Source organism: Notechis scutatus, chromosome 2 (assembly GCF_049901735.1).
Source record: "Notechis scutatus isolate UNSWTSFEM ecotype Mainland chromosome 2, rNotScu1.2, whole genome shotgun sequence".
NCBI lineage: Eukaryota > Metazoa > Chordata > Lepidosauria > Squamata > Elapidae > Notechis > Notechis scutatus.
The window spans coordinates 65,269,311-65,287,557 of record NC_142010.1 but is presented as its reverse complement, the minus strand read 5'-3'; the positions used below and the strand labels follow the sequence as shown (position 1 = coordinate 65,287,557).

Sequence of the window (18,247 nt, the reverse complement as noted above, 5' to 3'; positions counted from 1 at the left end):
CCAACTTGTGTGGGATGGAGGGAGTTCTACTCCAGACTGTGTGGAAGGGATCAGGTTACCATCCTGCTGCTAACATTCCTTGGTGTTTTTCATATCTACTGGTTCATCTACTCTTCAGGCACAGAAACAGCAGGTAATCCATGTGTGCAGAGGGATCACTGATCTAATTAAAATGGCAAGATTAGCAGATGCATTTGATGTACTCACTTCTATACTTCAAGAAATGGCTAAAATTAATTGTGCGTGCAATTGGAAGAAAATAATGCTTTAAACATTTTTAGTATTTAAAAATATCATTTATTGTATTTTTAATAGATATTCTCCCATTCATTTGCCCTTGTTCCAGAAATGGAGAGCATTGTGATCAACAAACCAGACATCACACACACGCACGCACACACATTCTGTCAGTTATCGAAGTATCTAAAATAAAATCATATGTACAACAAATTCTGGAAAAAAAACATGAGAAGAAATGGACGCTGACTAAATATACCAAGCCACATTGGATTGCTGAAGGAGCATACTGCTCCTTTTGTTTCAAGTTGTATCTAGGGCAGCTTCAGATATGCTGGGAATATACTACCCAGAATTCTCCACCAGCAGAGCCAATTATAATTCAGGATGTTGTAGTCCCCCATCCAAAGAGTGGCAGGTTAGAAAAGACTGCCCTAGAATTTTAACCCTTCCTGGAGCTCACACATGCAGCAGAGGTATTTATTGTTTAACTATAAAACCATGAAAATATGTATAACTCTCCTGAGGATTTGACATATAATGAAGGACAGTCTTTGACAACACAAATTTTCCATCCTCAGCTACTGTTATTGTAAGTCAGAGGAAGGAATGGAAGGCAGAATTAATGCCAGTAATTCTTTCTTACCCTTATACAACCAACAATGTAGTGTCTTAGCTTCCTACCTAACAAATGTAAGGTGCATCAGAACAATTGCAAAAGATGGAAGCTGGAGTGACACTTAATTCCTGCTATCTTCTCTGCCCCATGGACAAGCATCAGAATCAAAGAGGGCAAGTACTCAAAAGCAAAAATGTTGGTAAATAATGTTATCAGTATTGTGTTCTCCCTGAAGCTCCTTTGTGCTAATACAGCAATATTGTGAGTTAATATTTCAGCTAACGAGTTGCCACCAATATGGTAAAAGGAGAAAAATGGCCCGTTTCCTGAATTTTCCCTCCAAAAGATATAAACAAAATGCTACAGAAATGAACTTTCAGGATGTGACCATTTCTCCAAGGACAATGTTATGTTCTTCATAGGACAGATATGTAGGTATCTTCCCTGTGTAATTTCAACAAAACATCATTTGGATTGAACTGATTCAGATTAGGAATTAGGGAGAGAAAAGTTTACTAATCCAAGATCAATAAACTTGAATAAGTTTATCTCTTTGTCAACCTAATGGGAACTGAAGTCCAGATGTTGATTGTAACTGGAATCAAACTTTTATACACTCCCAATATATTTATCTTATATTTGAGTATGAATACATCAAGACAGATTATAGAGTAGCCAATGGCCAGAAGACTTCATTCAAATCCATAATGAACTACCGCAAGACTGTCTCACATAGTTATGGTTTGAGCCCATCTTTAAATAATTTGCTTGCAAAAGTAAAAGAAGGATATTCAATGTACTCAGAAGTAACAAAAAAAGAGTACCATGGGAATAAATAATACAGTTCTGAGGCTTGAACATTCCCTGCACAGTTATGATTGCCCAATTCAAGTAGTCTGCACATGCCAAGAGTAGTTCCTTTCTGCAGAGAAATAAGAGAAGCATTTTCTTCAGATTTTTGGCCTTGGATTTGTGTACCTTGTGCATACTGTCTCCTCCATGGCATGAGAATGAATTTAGGTAACTGAGAAAAATAAGGGAGAGGATGATGGGAAAAACAGTCTCTTCCTTTGGCAATTTAATATACTGTGCCCACTTAAGAACATAACCTCATCAATGGATCAAAGTTGCCAGTATTGGATGTTTTTCAACGTTATTTTGGTTGCTTGTCCCAGTCAGACTGGCTGCCTTTAAAGTTGAAAAGGGTACTGCTTCAAATAGTCCTTCATTCTCTTTGGTAGAGGCAATTGGTCTGTCTTTCCAGTGCATCGATTGATCTGTAGTCGGCAGAGGTGCTGTAGGCTGGGGGCAATGTCCTTGCGGCTGAGTGGCCGGATGAGCTTCAGATGTACTGCCGATGCTATCATCTCCTTTTGTGGGGGAGGCAAAGGCATGGCAGATGGATAGGGAGTATCACTCTTGCTCTCCACAGTACAAGAAAGAACATAATGCTGGATGAGACTAACCACATCTGGGAAGGCCAAAACCCGAGGTTTGGAGAGGCAATTGGAATCTAACTGGAACTTGCTATCGGCGTATTCAATGCGTACATTGGTAGGGCCTCTGTTGGTCTTTACGGATAGTGTGAACAGGTAGCTGGGATGAGCACTGTCCCGTACCAGAAAAGTCCCCTCTGGCCTCTTCTGGAGCTGTTGCTTGGCTTCATTGGCTGTAATAGAACCCCAATACCAGCCTGGGAGAGAATCCAAAAAAAGACATAGATGAGAAGGACAAACTAGTCATTTAAAAAAGAACAGAAAAAGAAACATTTGTTGATTCATTTTCTATTTTATTAACATATACATACGTGCATGCATATATTTGGGAAATCAAGTGGCAGCTATTGTACACTCCCTCCCTAAGTAGTATTGTTTAGTCATTATTATAATGGGAAGTATCATAGATATTTACAAAGGCATTTATGAAGTCAGCTTTGGGATGATATATTCAAGGAGCTGTGGAAGTGTCCCTGAGTTAAGTGGGGCTTGTTTGAAGACAAAGAGCTATGGAACCGCAGCCCCAGACAACCATATTGGGGAGTCATTTTGCCTTTTCAGAATTCTGCCCTTTAAAAATCAGGCTGCCCTAAAGGAGATACCGATGCTTTCCTCAGCAGCAAGGAAGTGTGCCCTTGAACAATATACAAATAGGTTCTTATTCCAAGAGTCAAAAGTACCACCAGTTGGATCCTTACCAGATTCTCTCAGAAATGAAAACGTTCTGGCAATGCATAGCAGATCCTCCTCTGGGTCTCTGGTTTGAGGGGAGTTGCTTTCAAGCCTGGGCATTACCAAGGGAGGGGCAGGCTGTTCTTGGAAGGATGTGACTGACAGAGGCTGCATGACCAGTTCTGACACATTCACTGCAAGGCCTTCTACAGGTCGCCTCCGGAGTTTTTCCTCTGATACCAAAGGATAGGTTCTGAAAAGAAGAGCATTTTGGATGATTATTCCTTTTCTGGCTAAAGTGGATGTATCACTGAACAATACATTGCTACGTTTGAGAACACATACATTGGATTGTGCAGTTTAAGTACACATTAGAGTTCATTTCTACAAACAAGGCAACTGTATTCATGGCAGTCACCCATTTAAAGATAACTGGGCTCAGGATTCTTTTTATCCTTACAGAAGTTCTTTCCTTATCAGTCCTTTAAACGAGACAGTGTTTTAGTATTTTCCAATAGGTAAAATTTGGATAAAATTTAAAAATTCATCTTGATGCTTTGCAAGTACTACAAACAGGTAAAGAAAAAACACCGTGCAGATTCTTGGAAAACATTCCACCGTTCCAGGGATTGGTTTAATTATTTGTCTCTTATATTTTAAAGTTACTGATCTTTAAAAGACCATCTTACCTGAATCAGAAAATCAATAAATTCATTATTCACAATAACCAATGTAGGAACATGTGTGAGCCAGCCATGATTCAAAAAAATACCTCTATGCTAAACTACAATCCTATATTTTTTATTATCCTGGTCTCCCTCTGTACAGGGTTATGCATATTTCTTCCAAAGGATATTCCACTTAGGTCAATGGAACTTTCCATTGGACTTTTAATGATATTGTTAGCTTCTCTGCAATTTTAATCCCCAAATTTATTTTAGTAAGGAAATATAACATTATGATAAATGTATTATTATTTTAAATGTATTAAAATAAATATGATTATTTAATAGTGTAAGAGGTCGAACATCTCTCTCATGAGATTATCTGAAATGGCAATTTATAGGCCATTTATATAGGCCTCCTTTGTACCCTGATAACCCTATGATGGCTCCAACTATATGAACAGCTGGTCTCCTGGACTGTCCAGTCCAGATGACCACTGTCAATCCTCAATAGTAACACTCAACCTTATGGAGTTGCCAGGAAGCAAATATTAGACGGTAGCATTTGACTCTGTTTGCAGTTTAGTACTTGACAATCTGGTTTCAGGCAAACACACTGCCACAGAGTGACTTTTAAAGAGCCACTTAAACATTCCAGATTGTGTGAAACTGCTTTAGTGTTTTAAAGAAACATTTTTTTACACTATGCCAACCTCTGTAACTTTCTCTAAGACATAACAGGATATTCTTGGACAGAGTTTCAAAGACTTTCACACAGTTGTATTTTCTGTCCTACCTGATAAACGCATTAACAGTTATTTCCAACTGCTCAAAAAACTGGAAATATTGCATTAATAGAAATCTGATCATTTACTCCCCCAGTTTACTTATCATTCAACCTTGTAAACATAATGGTCCCGCAAGTAATAGTACTATATCTTTCTGCTTTGCTTACAGTATATAGTTTCTCTTTTGAATAGTTAAAATAATACCCCAGTATTGATTGTGTGCAATATGAATGTGTTACCAATGAAAACAGGGGTTAAGGTTAAATGTTTATTCTACTGTATATTATCTCCTATCTTCTTTTCCTTCTCTCTGTTCAGCCTCTTCTTTTCTCTGCAATTATTCCAGTCTAATACCCAAGTTCAACTATAAGTCAAGTAAAAGCAGACTTAAAGTAAAACCAGCCATTAGGAACTGAAAACTTTCTTATTAAAAATTACATTTGACCACTTCCTGACCAACAAGCATTTTTCATCTCACTAAAATGGAAAAGTATATGAGAACTCAAAAATCACTTCTAGAAAACACTTCCTGGTGTCTAACGAGAAAGGAGATGCAATGACAAATTTGATTAAAAATCAACCTCTAGATTAAATAATTAAAATTCAACTGAAATTCAACTTGTGTCTACCAACTTGATATAGATTCCTTTACATTTAAGGAAATTGTATTCAATATCCTAATTGGGTTAAATGAAATAGTTTCTGTGATTCTGTTGCTGATTTTAGAAAAAGTATCTACATTGACTTGAACAATTAGTTTCTCTTTCTTCTTTCTCTCTCTCTCTCTCTCTCTCTCTCTCTCACACACACACACACACACACACACACACACAAACACACACACATCTATCTATAGTTCTCTAAAGTGGGTATGATACACAGGTGAGAAAACAAGACATAACTGTGGCTTTTTAGGGTTTTTGTTTGTTTTGCAAATGAGTCAACAAAATATACAGTAGGGATAAAGCGTTTCCATACTATTTCTTCTGAAAGACCATGGCTAATCTTCAAATAATCCCTCAAAGGATAACCCATGAAGATCACTGCTGCTATTCCTAGGATCTTTAGGAATTTGGATCTTTGACATTATGTTGGTTATGTCATTTTGGAGCAATCTTGTTTTCACTTGAGGCTTTAAAGTTTACCCCTTTTGTCCCAGGGACAAAATTTGTAACTGAGAGAAAATTTAACCTTTCCCTCTTATTAATCCTTTACTATCCTTTGGTCTATTTCAGGTGTCTTTACTATTTAACTCATTATAGTCTTCATTTATTGCTGATACTCTATAAGCCTATATAAATACCTAAAGCTATAAACGTTACAAAGATGCATCTTTCAATTAAATCTTCCTCTATTTTTTTTTAACATCTAATATTTCAGGAGCAGAAGAAATGAACCAGAAGAATCCTGAATCTGCTCTTATCTGTAGTTTTCCAATGCCATTTGCCTCCCCCCCCCCAAAAAAAAAAAATTGACTCGTCACGTACACCATTTAAAGTCACTGTTCTTTCCATCACTGTGGCTGCCCTGTAAATGAATGTTCATAGTCATGAACAAGTAGAAAATAAAGTAATGAATACTATCTTACTCCCACAATTAATGAGGCAAGTAGTGTAGTTGGCACTGGCAATCTCAGGGCTTCCTTGCCAAGAGGAGAAGAGGGCACATGCCATTGTAAACCATCTTATTTTCTTAAGTGAATAAATACTTTGCTGGGGATTCTTTGAGTAAAAACTCTTCTGGATAACCAGTGAGAGCAAAGAGCCTCTTGTTTGCTCACGTAATTGTCAAATAAGGGAATTAAAAGTTGTATTTTTCCTAAAACCAAACTAGTTACAAGTTCATTTTAATTATTTTTGGGGTGAGGGGCTTAAAGCAGATGTTTCTTGTTTGTTTTCTTTGTTTTAAGTTCTTGATCTATATGCTGCAAGCAATGAGCCCATTGGGGTTCGACAGCTGCACAATTGGGGGGTGTTGGCTCCTTGGTGAGGGAAAGGGAAACAGCAGCTTTGTTCTTCATTAAATGACAGGACATAACAAAAGTTGTGAGAGGGAAAATGTATATGTGAGAATTAGCAGGAGTATCCACTGGGAATGTCTATGGAGATTCTCAATCATCCAGGTAATGGTTGTCCCAAAGGTGCTTTTTTCGAGGCAACTGGACTTTCTGGTTTTTCTTTGAAGACATTTCATTTCGCAGCTGAAGAAGCTTCTTGGATGAGAAGCTAAACATCTTCAAAGAAAAAAAACAGAAAGTCCAGTTCCTTCTTGAAAAAGCACCTTTGGGACATCCACTGGTAATATGAAAGAGACTGCCAAATTGTAGGTTAGGAAACAACATAGAGCTAGTTCAACTATACGACACAGTGGCTATCAATACTGAATTATGCAGCCAGAGTAAGAGAACTTTCCAGGGAAAGACTCCAAAGCAGCCAAAACAGCTTCAGGACAAGCTGCTGAATAACAAACAGAACTGTCAAGTTGAAGATTGACAGAACCAGAAAAGTGTGTACACCAGCGTGAAAAAAGGAGTCTGCTGTAGTTGGCAAAGTTGGCCTTAAAAACATTCTAATTCAAATCCTTGTGCAGCCAGGAAATTTACTGGAGGTTACTAGGCCATTCTCATTTTCGCTGTGAGACGATACTGGGTTTCTGTACTGCATGTGATTCCAGAGCAGTGTTTCTCAATCTTGCAAACTTTTTAAGATGTCTGGAGTTCAATTCCCAGAATTCCGCAGCCGGCCATGTTGGTTGGGGGATTCTGGGAACTGAAATCTACACATCTTAAATGGCCGAAGTTGAGAAACCCAGCTCTAGAGAGTGCAATGTATCCAAAGTAAAACATTAGCTCAGGAAGCAATTAAATGGTGAAGCAAGAGAGAGACATATAGAAATCATGTATGTCTTTCTACTAATATAACTACTACCACAATTAAAATACAACTTGACAGTACATGCCTAAGTAAGCCTGATGTAATTCAGCATAGTGTTTTTAGGACAGTGTGTATAAATCTATAACTTTAATCCAGCACTGATTCAAAAGCAGATATAGTATAAAAAGCAGATATAATTTATAAAAGCAAATGTAAATTTTCTAATAAATAATAAATAACATGGATTCCAAACATAAAAAACAAATGTGATTGCAATATATCTGATATGGTAATAAAACAAAAGCCCAAAGGAAAACTCCCATTTTTGTAACATTTAAGAAATAAAAAATACTAATATCTTATTTAGAACAGCTTTAAATGACCAACAATTTTTAGTAGTTTGTTGGACCTGCCATATAAGATTAATTGAAACAATGTAATTATTTTGTTTATAAATGACCAGAAGGAACAATAAATGTTAGCCTGGGTAAACATATAAATACACAGGATTTGTTATTAGAAACATTTGTAATAGTAAGAGAAGAACCTGAAAAGGATTAAACTGAAGGCAAAAAAGACCCAATTAGTCCAATGTGTATATACCCTAAGGGCAACACTGATGTACACACATATTTACAAGTCATTCAATGGCCTTGACTTCTGAATAGTCACATTGAAACAAACACATAACACCATTGCTTAGCATAGTATGTTTGACTTGTCTCGTCCATATGCATATGGTCTCACCTATTTATTCTATCATAACTAATAACATAATGGGTTAGCATTTCAAATCAGGCATCTTTGCTCTTCAAAGCAAAGTGCTCTGACCCAGTTCAGACCTGGAATTCTCCTTTTCTTGATGGTTGCCCCACCTTCTTTTCAGCTCAGTTGGATTGAAAGACAATTCACTTTAGAAGACATACACGCAGGAAGGACATGTTTATTTTTCTATTTCTTGATAACTATCTAGTAAATGCTCATTTTCAAAGATCTCTAAATGTGGTGGTTTATATAGCTAGTCACTACTGCACTTTACTTTAAATGAAAAAGCACAGCCAACATGAAGACTCTTGGTAGGTTAGAAATGACCATCAGAGCCACTGATTTGAACAGAAGCCCACAATTTTTACAAAAAAAAACAGGGCAGGAGAATCCATTTGCTGTCCTTTTCTTGTTGTTTTATCTAAGTAAAATCCTAGGGAGCTCTGGAGTAAACCGTCACTGAAAACAGGGACTGACTTCAAAGCAAGGTTTTAGAGGATTCCGCGTGCGTGCGTGTTTATAAAAGTCGTCGTTTGTAAGGAAACTTACCCTTGAACGCAGAGGATCATGTCACGCCAAGACCCGGGAAAGAGCATCAAATCCTCAAGAGAAACGGGAGAAAGGCGCGCTTCTTCTTTGTTCTCAAACAGAACGCTGCCACAATCCGCAAGTCAGCAGAAATCCAGAAGTGTCCCAATAAGCTTTCTGTGAGCCGCACTCAAGAATCGCTCACAGAAAATAAAGAGTTGTAGAGAAGTAGTTGTGGAGAAATCATCCCCGCACCAAGTTACCAGCAGAAAAATGCGCTGGACCGTAGCTCTTTTCCTTGTAAACTCCGGCTGAACTTTAAAACATGGCAATACAAATATAATAAAAACTAGAATAAAAAATAATAATAATAAATACCTATCTGAATAAATAACCTCTCCCCGCGTGAAAAATAAGTTCGGGGAGAAGAGCAAGAGCGGAGCCAGCAGAGGTTCGCCTCGACGCCGGGCTCTTGAAGAAATGCGGGTCGCTGGGAGAGGATGGGGAGGGGGGGGACCACTACTCCGTAATCTTTTGTTTGCGCCCTATTAATCTATTCCAGGAAGTGCTGGATTCCTGGAATTGTATTGTGTTCACATCAGTGTTCCGACAGGCACGCAACACACACACAAAAAAAAGTGGAGTGGGGGGAGAAAAGAAAGCGAAGTATAAATAGAAGGGGCCGTTCGAGGTACCCTCGTTTCAGGCTGGCCGTCTCCTAAGGTCAGGAATAAGGCGTCCCTCGGGCGGGAAGAGAAGCGTGTGAAGAGATCTCCGGCGAATGGTTTGAAAACTTGCGTGTTTTCGTTTTAATTCAGCGCTGGCTCCGCTCGCTCGCTCCGTTCAAGGAAATACCTTTGATAGATTTCCAAGAACTTTCCAGGAAAGCGGGGCGGGCTTCTTTCCTTCCGCCAATCGGAGTGAAGGAGGGCAGGGCCGGACGAGCGAAGCCCCGCCAATCGGGAGCGGATGACGCGCGATGCTGCAGTCACCCAGGCCCAGTCGGGTTAGTGAGAAGCCCGCAGGCCGGTGCTGGGTCCCAGGAAAGAGCGGGGGCGGGGACGGGGACGGGGGACGACCTGAAATCAGCAGAAAGCTTCGAGGCGCCTCTCGCCATGTGGCCGGGGAGGGTGGGCGCCGCTGACCTCCCAGGTGGCTCTCCTGCGCCCGCCGCCCGAAGGCGAAAAATCTGGTCGGGGGGCAACAGCCGCGGAGCCGACCACCGCCTGCTTTTGGCGGGCAGGAGAACAGAGGCTGCTTTCTTTAGGGCTGACAGCTTTCCACCGCCTCTGCAAACTTTTCTTGTGAGGCACGAGTTTTTGACACCCATTGTTCTCAGTTTAACGAGAAATAAACGTCAATCCTTGTGGAGGGATGGAGACGTTGCAGCGAAGAGATGCTGGCGGATAGCAGCCTCCCCTTCCGAATGCCATAAGGCGCACCCTTCCCTTTAGGAATACACACCCAGAGCTTATTTTCGTCTGTCCTTTTATCTTTAAACGATGAAAAACCGGGAAGGTATGAACCATGCTAAGGATAATTCGGTGGCTTGTATAAATGAAATGGATTGTATTAGGGACTTCTGAGAAAAAACTATTAGGAATAATAGCCCTACCCTCCTAACCCGTAGGAGCTGAACCTTAAGGCTATTTCATGTCCAGAACATCCCAGAAAGGCAACATGGTAGCACCACAGGACAACAATGATATGGTCCTGGATTTCAGGTTCCTATTCAAGGACAATTAATTGGTCGTTGGGCAAAATATGCCAGCCTATTTCTTCCCAGTCCAATGACTTCCTGCATCACAAGGCAGGAGTCTCAAAAAGGATTCATCCAGTTCCTTAGCTGGATTTCAGGCAGTACATTCTTCCTCCTGCAACATGTTAAAAACCACAAGAATTTCCTCTCAGCTCCTCTTCAAGGTTCAAGGCCACAATTCTTAATTTGTTGTTGTTGTTTTGTTAGAAATTGGAAGGGACTGTAATTTCTCACTTAATTCAGGAAACAAACCACTATGGTTGTTTTGGGCAAATCCTGGGGGATAATGGTAAAGGATTATTGTTGTCAAGTCTCTTGTGTAAAAACAAGATCTAGGTTTTTTGGGGGGAGAGAGATTTTGACAGTATTCAAAAGCAGGAAAAGGGGTGTTTGAATCCAAGTGTTTAAGAATGGGGATGGATGCTTCAAAAGTAGCTCTGCTGTAGATTCTGTTTCATAAAACAAACTGCTACTATGCATTGGACTGTGACATGTTTAGTTGTTTGACATGGGATTGTGAGTTCCCTGATGTGAAAGAGTTAGATATTGACTATAATATGTGTAAATGATTAACAGTTCTTATCCAGTAGGATACTGTTTTCTTTTTATTGTTAATTTTTTATTAAGTCACTTTTCAGGGATTCCAAGACAGCAGTCACTTCCAAATAAGGAAGTGGATCACACAACAAACTACAATCTGAAACCTTGGAGATGATGATATTGGTAAAGGTTTCAGTGTCCACCACAGATTGGGATCCAAATATTTCTGTGTTTGCAGAGAACTTGTCTATTTTATGGATCCAGTTGCATGGAGCATGGATTCTACATGGATTTAAATTCCATAACTAGAAACTATAATTTGGAAGAAATATTAGTGAATAATCTTAATTCGATAACTAGAAACTAAAATTTGGAAGAAAAATTAGTGATTAATTTTGTACAAGTAAGTAGGAGAACTATGATTAATGAGGTAAACTTTGCCAGAGTCCTATGCAATAAGACAAGCTGCTGTATGTAATGGAACCGGTTTTGCCCTGAAATGCCTGTAAATATGCATGTTTCTCTGACATGCACCACTTATATAGCCAGATGGGAAATAATGGCTGCGACCAATGCACATCATAAACACTTAAATCCTAAAATCTTCTGGTCCTTATTTAACCTACCCTAGAAGTAGAAGATCCCAACCCTGTTGGCACCAGCTGTCCAGTGTCCTTCCACTATTGAAATGTGGTAATCAGCTGTTTGCAGCAGTGAATATATTGTATCTTTTTATCTTCTTATTACTTTTCTTTATATTGATTTTTGACTGTAAGAAAATATGAGTTAATATAACCTGACTAGTTAAACACCAGATATTCTCACAAACTAGAACAGAGATGACCTAGTATGGCCAGATCAATCCTGGAGATTAGTTGTTAAAATACAACAATTTATTATTGAAGTCAAACCGCCAGCTTAGAATGATTATCTAGTCAGGACATAAGAGAGGTTTACTATTTCCTGGAGGTCTATTTGGGATCTCTTTTCCCTTAACCTCACTTAGTTAGCTAATTTGTTTGTTTGTTTTTAATATTCACAGTAAAAGAAAAAGATCTGACTAATCAGTTGGAAAAGGGTCTGTGTGAATTTAATTAACAGCTCAACATAACTTCCAATCAGTTTTCATTTCAAGGTAGATATTTGAGCTTTAGATGTATTATGCCTTAGTGTTATGATATCCCAATTAATTATGGACAGAAAAAAAGATGTTGCCTTTATATATTTTCTAGGCATGCCACCAAGTGCCATTTAGAGGTAAAAATCCGAAAAATGTCTTTTCAAAGTACAAATGAGTATTCATAAATCCAGACATCAATACTGATTACAGCAGAAACTTTAGTAGATCCAAAGAAAACTCAACTTTGGGGTTGATGTTATTATTTTCAGAGTAGATTCCTATCTGATTTTGAAACCTTCGCACCTTCTGTTGACTCTAATTAAAGAATGTAAGCTTTTGTGTTCATCAAACAGAATGAAATGGTGGTGTCAGATTTTCTAACAGATTTTAGTTCTGTTCCATATTCATTTCAATACCTGATGCCTAGAACAATATGATTTGGGAATTACCGGTACTGGACGGTCCAGGTTGCCAGGTATAGTCCCATAACCTGATTATATGCTTACTACCTTTCCAGTTTCTTTTTCAAAATGAAAAAAAATCTGGCCTAATTGGGGATTATTTATTTCGTTATCGGCTGTTTTTTGTGCTACATTGCCTGATGAAGTCAAAACTTAGAAAAGAAAAAATCTTTCATATTTTCAATATATTACATTTGTGGTTAGTTCAAACAAATGTCATTAGAAAGAAATTTTATTATCAACCTTCTGAGAAGCTTACTGCAGGAATGCAAAAAAAGAGAGAGAGAGAGAGAGCTAGAGATCATTCTTAAATAATCCATTCAGGATTTCAAAACAAAGTGTCACCACCTACTGGTCAAAGCATAAAAGAAAGAGGTTTGAAACGTGTGATACTGTTAGTGGAGCCTTTTACTGTAGGATATTTTGATCTTTTGTTCCTTATCAATTTTGGCAATTAACTTTTGTTGCTAATTTACAAGTAGAAAAGTTGACTGTTGATGACCGTATTTGTAACATCTTATTAAAATGTTATACCAATTGTTATCCATTCTTCAATGCTTTCAGTCTGCAATATTTCATTAAACCAAGTAGCCAATCTTTCATGGAAAGTCATCAGATGTTTAAGCCAAAATCCATGTAATTCATCATTTCCTGATGCACTCTATTTAATATATTTTGTTTGCTTTTTAATCATTTTTTATGTTATGACCACATTATCTATTTTTACTGATCTAATGCATTTCTCAATCTCTATTATCCATGTTGATCTTTATTATTGGTTATCCTAGATAACACTCCAAAATTTTAATATTTTATCTTTATCAGGGTAAAGTCCATGTTTGTAATATGTTCCAACAATGTTTCATAAAACAAATGCTTTTTTAAAAAAACTGCTGATTTTGTCGAATTGGTTTTTTTCCATCTTCATATCTTTCAATTTGTTCAAAATAGCTATGACTCAAGTTTTTTTTTAAATTCTTCTGAGTCTTTTTTAATTCCCTTAGGTTATATTATTTTGGTAAGCATTTTCATATTGTTGCCTGCAAATTATTCAAATTGCTAATATTCATTTGTAAATTATTAATCTTCCTTTTCAATCCAATTTTCTATTTTGAACGTTCATTCTGTTGCTTTTGTTTTACAGCCCTCTATCCCAATCCTGATGTTATCTGTTGTTGTGTTATAAATTGACCCCTCCATATGTTACTTGAGCCATGAATTCATCCTAGATATGTGCCGAATTCTGACCTCGCTCCTTGCATCTCCCATTCCCCACTCCACTTCTCTCATCTATGAAGAAGGCTCTCGCTCTCTCAATGGACTGATTTCAATGGGGTAAACCTAGAGGTCTTCCCAAGTTACTGCTATGGATTCTGTACCTGAACAGTATAGGTAGCCCTCAGTTTACAACAGTTCATTTAATGATGATTTGAAGTTACAACGGTACTGAAAAAAGTGACTTATGACCATTTTTTAAAACTGACAACCGTTGCAGGATCCCCATGGTTATGTGATCAAAATCGGGATGCTTGGCAACTGAAGTGTATTTATGATGGTTGCGGTTTCCTGGGACCATTAAAGCAAGCACAATTCTAATATGATCGGATATTTTCATGCAGGAACATCTCAACAATGGAAAGACATGATTGCAATTGTTAAAAGAATTTGTAGACGTAAATCAGCACTGAAGATTGTCATAGCGTGACTAAAGGTTCTTTTATAACTGATGTATAGGTGTCCTTGAGGAGGACAATTGCTAAGCAGTGATGGAAGCTTTTTTGTTTTTTGTTTATAATATACAGGTATATTTACCGGAATGATTGAAAAAACAAACAAGTGTCTGAACTTTATAGTTTGTGATGTTTTCTACTCTCTCCAGAGCTGTATGCTAACAACCACCCGTAAGCTAGCATAACTACCCTCTTTCCTCCTTGCCCCATGTTTCACGAAGAGAAATAAGAAATAATGTTTTTTGGGGACCTCGTTAACATCTCTCTGTATGCTGTGTGACATACCTCTCTCTGAGTCTTCTGCCCAGACCTTCCCAGTGTGCAACTTCCCCAAAGTCCAGCATCTATCTGTCGGGAGTCATGCCCCTCAGTCCCCTTCTGCCTTAGATTTGGGGTGAAACATATCCCTCTGTCTGGGTCTTTTCTTCTCTTTCTCCTGGGAAGAGCTCACCAGTATCTTCTGCCTCCTGGACCAGGAATTGGCATCTGTTCATTTCAGCACCCCCCCCCAAATGAAGTCTCTTTCTAGCTACCACAACAATGCAGTGCAGGCTCAAACATGGCAATCTCTCTCTTTTTTTTTTTACAGCTCTCCTTTTACAGCATGTCTTCCAGTCATTGAGGATGTGATGTCCTCCTTCAGGGCTTTAGACTTCAATACACCTATAATCCTAGGTTTGACCAATCAAAATGCTGCCTCCAGCTGCCCCAAAACAGTACGAGTTAGTACTCTGGATAGCTTATTTGCCCTTGGGACAGCACAGCTGAATTTCAAGGCCACACCTCAGATTGTTCTCCATCCTCTCCCTCTTTTTTGGGGGGTGGGATGGGAGTATTTTTTTTCCCCTCTGCTGATTCACACCTATGTCCAGCTCAGTAGCAGCCTGGACACAAAACCTTTAAGCCACACAGATATAAGTGGCCTATAAATACAGTATTTTTAAAAGGCAAGTTTGATAAATAATAAAAGGCCCCTTCAGGCTACCAGTATGACAAAAATAATTTGGGTTCAGTGCTAGATATCATAATTAGGCAGCCCTGTTATTTCATTAATATCATCTCCCCCTTGAATTCTGTCCTTTAGTTGGGATGGTTCTGCTTGTTTATAGTAGCAACATCATATCAAAGTTAAATTTAGTCAAGCCTCATTTAGCAAGTAATTGCTAGACCTCTCCAAAAAACATCTAGTTTTTCACATGCCTATGTTAACAAATAATGAAATTGTTTTACTCCTTATTTGATGTTCCAGTTTATAGACTAGCAAAGATCTGCATATTTTGCAGTAATTCTTCTACCTAGAAATTCTTTCTCCCTGTGCAATTTATAAAAGAAGTCATTTTCTCTATAACAGCAGTTTCATATGGCACCAACCTGGAGCATTTCAATAGGCTGTATGCTATACAAACATGGAAGAGTGGTGTAGACTTTGATAACTAGAGACATTTTGAATTCACTATTACATTCAAAATTAGCAATTCTCCTACAGCTATCTCCCTATAGGTAGATAAAATTTCTAGATAAAATTGAACAGCTCAGAAAATCAAAGACAGTATAAATTTTAGTTTGCAGTATCATTATTATTGTCAGGAGTAGAAATGTTATATTTTGAATATAAATTATCAGAATTGCCTTCATGGATATTTCATGCAGGGTTTATTTTTTAAAAAACATACTGATGGTTGATTGAGGTTAATTTGATTACTTTCAATGTGCTGTTCCAACATTACTTCAATGTTTCTTACAAGCTTGAAGTACATTCTTGCTTCCTTTATTAGAGAATTAGGTGTTTTATTTAACAGACTATTAGTATTTATTAACCAAAGGTTAATGAAAGTGTTCATGAAATACACTGAAATCTGAAAAGATTAAAAGATCAACTGAGGTATAGGAATGTTGTTTCTCTACCAGCAACTTAGATTAAAAATAGACTGTGAATTTAAAAAACAGTGCTTAAGATGAGATTGTTTCCTTAGGAGGACTTGGGTCAGCTTTTAATCTTAAAAAGAGTTTTGCATATATGTAGTGATGCATTAATATAATAGATTCAGTAGAAAGGTTTCTTGGGAAACCTTACTAAGAGGACAGCAGTTGTCCAGATGCTAAAGAGATTTATTTATTCATCTCAAACAAGTTTAAATTAAATAAATTTATTTGTTCATCTCAAACAAATAACTCTGGGTAGCTAACAACAATAAAAAAACCAGCACAAAATAACAAAAACAGAAACAATATATAATCTGCAGCTGAGATCTTTCTAAAGATCCCATAAAAATCCCAATACAAATGTTGCAATAACACTAATTCACAAATCGGTTAGAACAAGGCATTGTAAAGGCACCGGGCAGTCACTTGCAATGCATGAAATGGAATTAGTTTTAAATTCGCTCTTGATTCTGTAAGCGATAGAAAGGCAGGGTTAGTAAAATAATGCCAGTGGAAATAACTCAAGAGAAAACGTAAATTTGCACAGGAATATTCAGATCTAGCTTTACTTTCACTGCAACTGCTTGACTTTAGTAAAAGACCTATCATTTCAACCAAATGCAGTCGATAGTCTTCTTTCCTAAATGTCTAAGTTGGGGCAGGTCTCACACTAAAGCAAAATTCTACCATTTCTAATAGAGAATTTAACTCTTCTAAAAATGACTGAAGAATATAATCCTTAAAGCAAAAACCAATAATCATGATTCTTTTGTCATGCATCAAAGCCACACTTTCCATTATGCATAGATTGGATTTTCTGGTTTCTCAGAACTTACTGATAAAGTACAGTAATAAGCTACTTATATGAATATGGCGGAAACAGATTTATGGTTTAAAAGTAGTACATTCAAGGTCTTTAGCTAATTAAACTTTAATATTTAATTTCCATATTCATAAAAATGAAAGGAAATATTTGAATTTTGGGCCTTCCGGAACTTCAGAAAAGGAAATATAAATAAATATAATTCAAATGAGTGAAAAGATCCCATGTCATTCTTAACTCTTTGGGGCTTATTACAATGTCCTTACAATCTGCCTCACACAAGAACGGCACTACAAATACAAAATAAATGTTAAAGCATGTCTCTGAATCATAATAAATGTTTTTCTTTAAAAAAAAAACAGATTTGTATTTGAGACTGTAAGTATCTATAAGGAATATAGGGGATGCAGACTATATAGGCAAAAAGCTAAGTTATATTGTCAAGTGATAGTGGCTAAATGCTAGCTCAGTGGGATTTCTGACCGACAGTAACAGGGCCGGCCAAGAAGTCATACAAATTTAATTGGCTCAGCAAATTTTATTTTTATTGGGAAAAACATATTAGCCATGTCACCAAAAGAACTGCCATTGCTGTGGTCCAAAGTAAGACTGGATGATTTGCTGCAGATCACAGATAAATCATGATGAAGACTGCAAACGGTGATTCAAGAGCTACACTGATTTTTATTATTTCAATTTCAATCAACTTTTTTCCAGTCTTCCCTTACTTGCCCGTGTATTTTTCATATCTTATCTGACCCCAGAAATCTGGAGAGCTCAAAAATGTGACCCACTCCTTTGAGATTACATTATCTTAATAAGGATTTGGAATCTTCTCTTATTCCCTTTTCTTAATGAATCTGTAACCTGCTTTTCCATATCTAGCAACAGCCGAGATGGCTTACAATAAAAATGTGTTTAAAAGATAAAATCAATGCAATTGAAATTAAAAAATAAAAATGATAACACAATTATTCAAATGATGAGCAATTAAACTCTTGGGAAAAGAGATGTATTTTTGTTATCTTGCTAAACTCTGAGAAACAGGACCCAGTCTGGCTCCTTGTGGATTGCCTGCCATTTCCTGAGAATCTCACCAGATTCCCCTATTGCCAACAGTCAAGCTTCTGGCAAGGGCAGCATCTTCGGAAAAGCCTATCTTGGTGATCTGTACAACTAGGCAGTTCATCATAGGAGAAGCAGACCCTCAATCAGGCTCTCAGGTGATTCATTGGAGGCTTTAACTGC

The 18,247-nt window shown here is 37.6% G+C and overlaps 1 protein-coding gene across 1 annotated transcript; it reads right to left on the bottom strand.

Moving 5' to 3' along the window:
- Positions 1-274: 274 nt before the first annotated feature.
- On the bottom strand, positions 275-13,059 carry CISH (cytokine inducible SH2 containing protein). Its single transcript, XM_026673269.2, has 3 exons — positions 8,665-13,059; positions 3,051-3,277; positions 275-2,549 (listed from the first exon to the last, which is right to left on the bottom strand). The coding sequence occupies exons 1-3, from the start codon at positions 8,709-8,711 to the stop codon at positions 2,047-2,049; spliced, it is 777 nt and encodes a 258-aa protein (XP_026529054.2). The 5' UTR covers positions 8,712-13,059; the 3' UTR covers positions 275-2,046.
- Positions 13,060-18,247: the final 5,188 nt, after the last annotated feature.

Excerpts from the sequence above, each read along its gene's own strand:
- CISH (XM_026673269.2), bottom strand. The coding sequence starts at position 8,711 with ATGCTCTTTCCCGGGTCTTGGCGTGACATGATCCTCTGCGTTCAAGG. Across the intron at positions 3,278-8,664 it reads ATGATCCTCTGCGTTCAAGG|AACCTATCCTTTGGTATCAG; the intron begins GTAAGTTTCCTT and ends TCTTCTTTTCAG. Across the intron at positions 2,550-3,050 it reads TTCATTTCTGAGAGAATCTG|GCTGGTATTGGGGTTCTATT; the intron begins GTAAGGATCCAA and ends ATTCTCTCCCAG.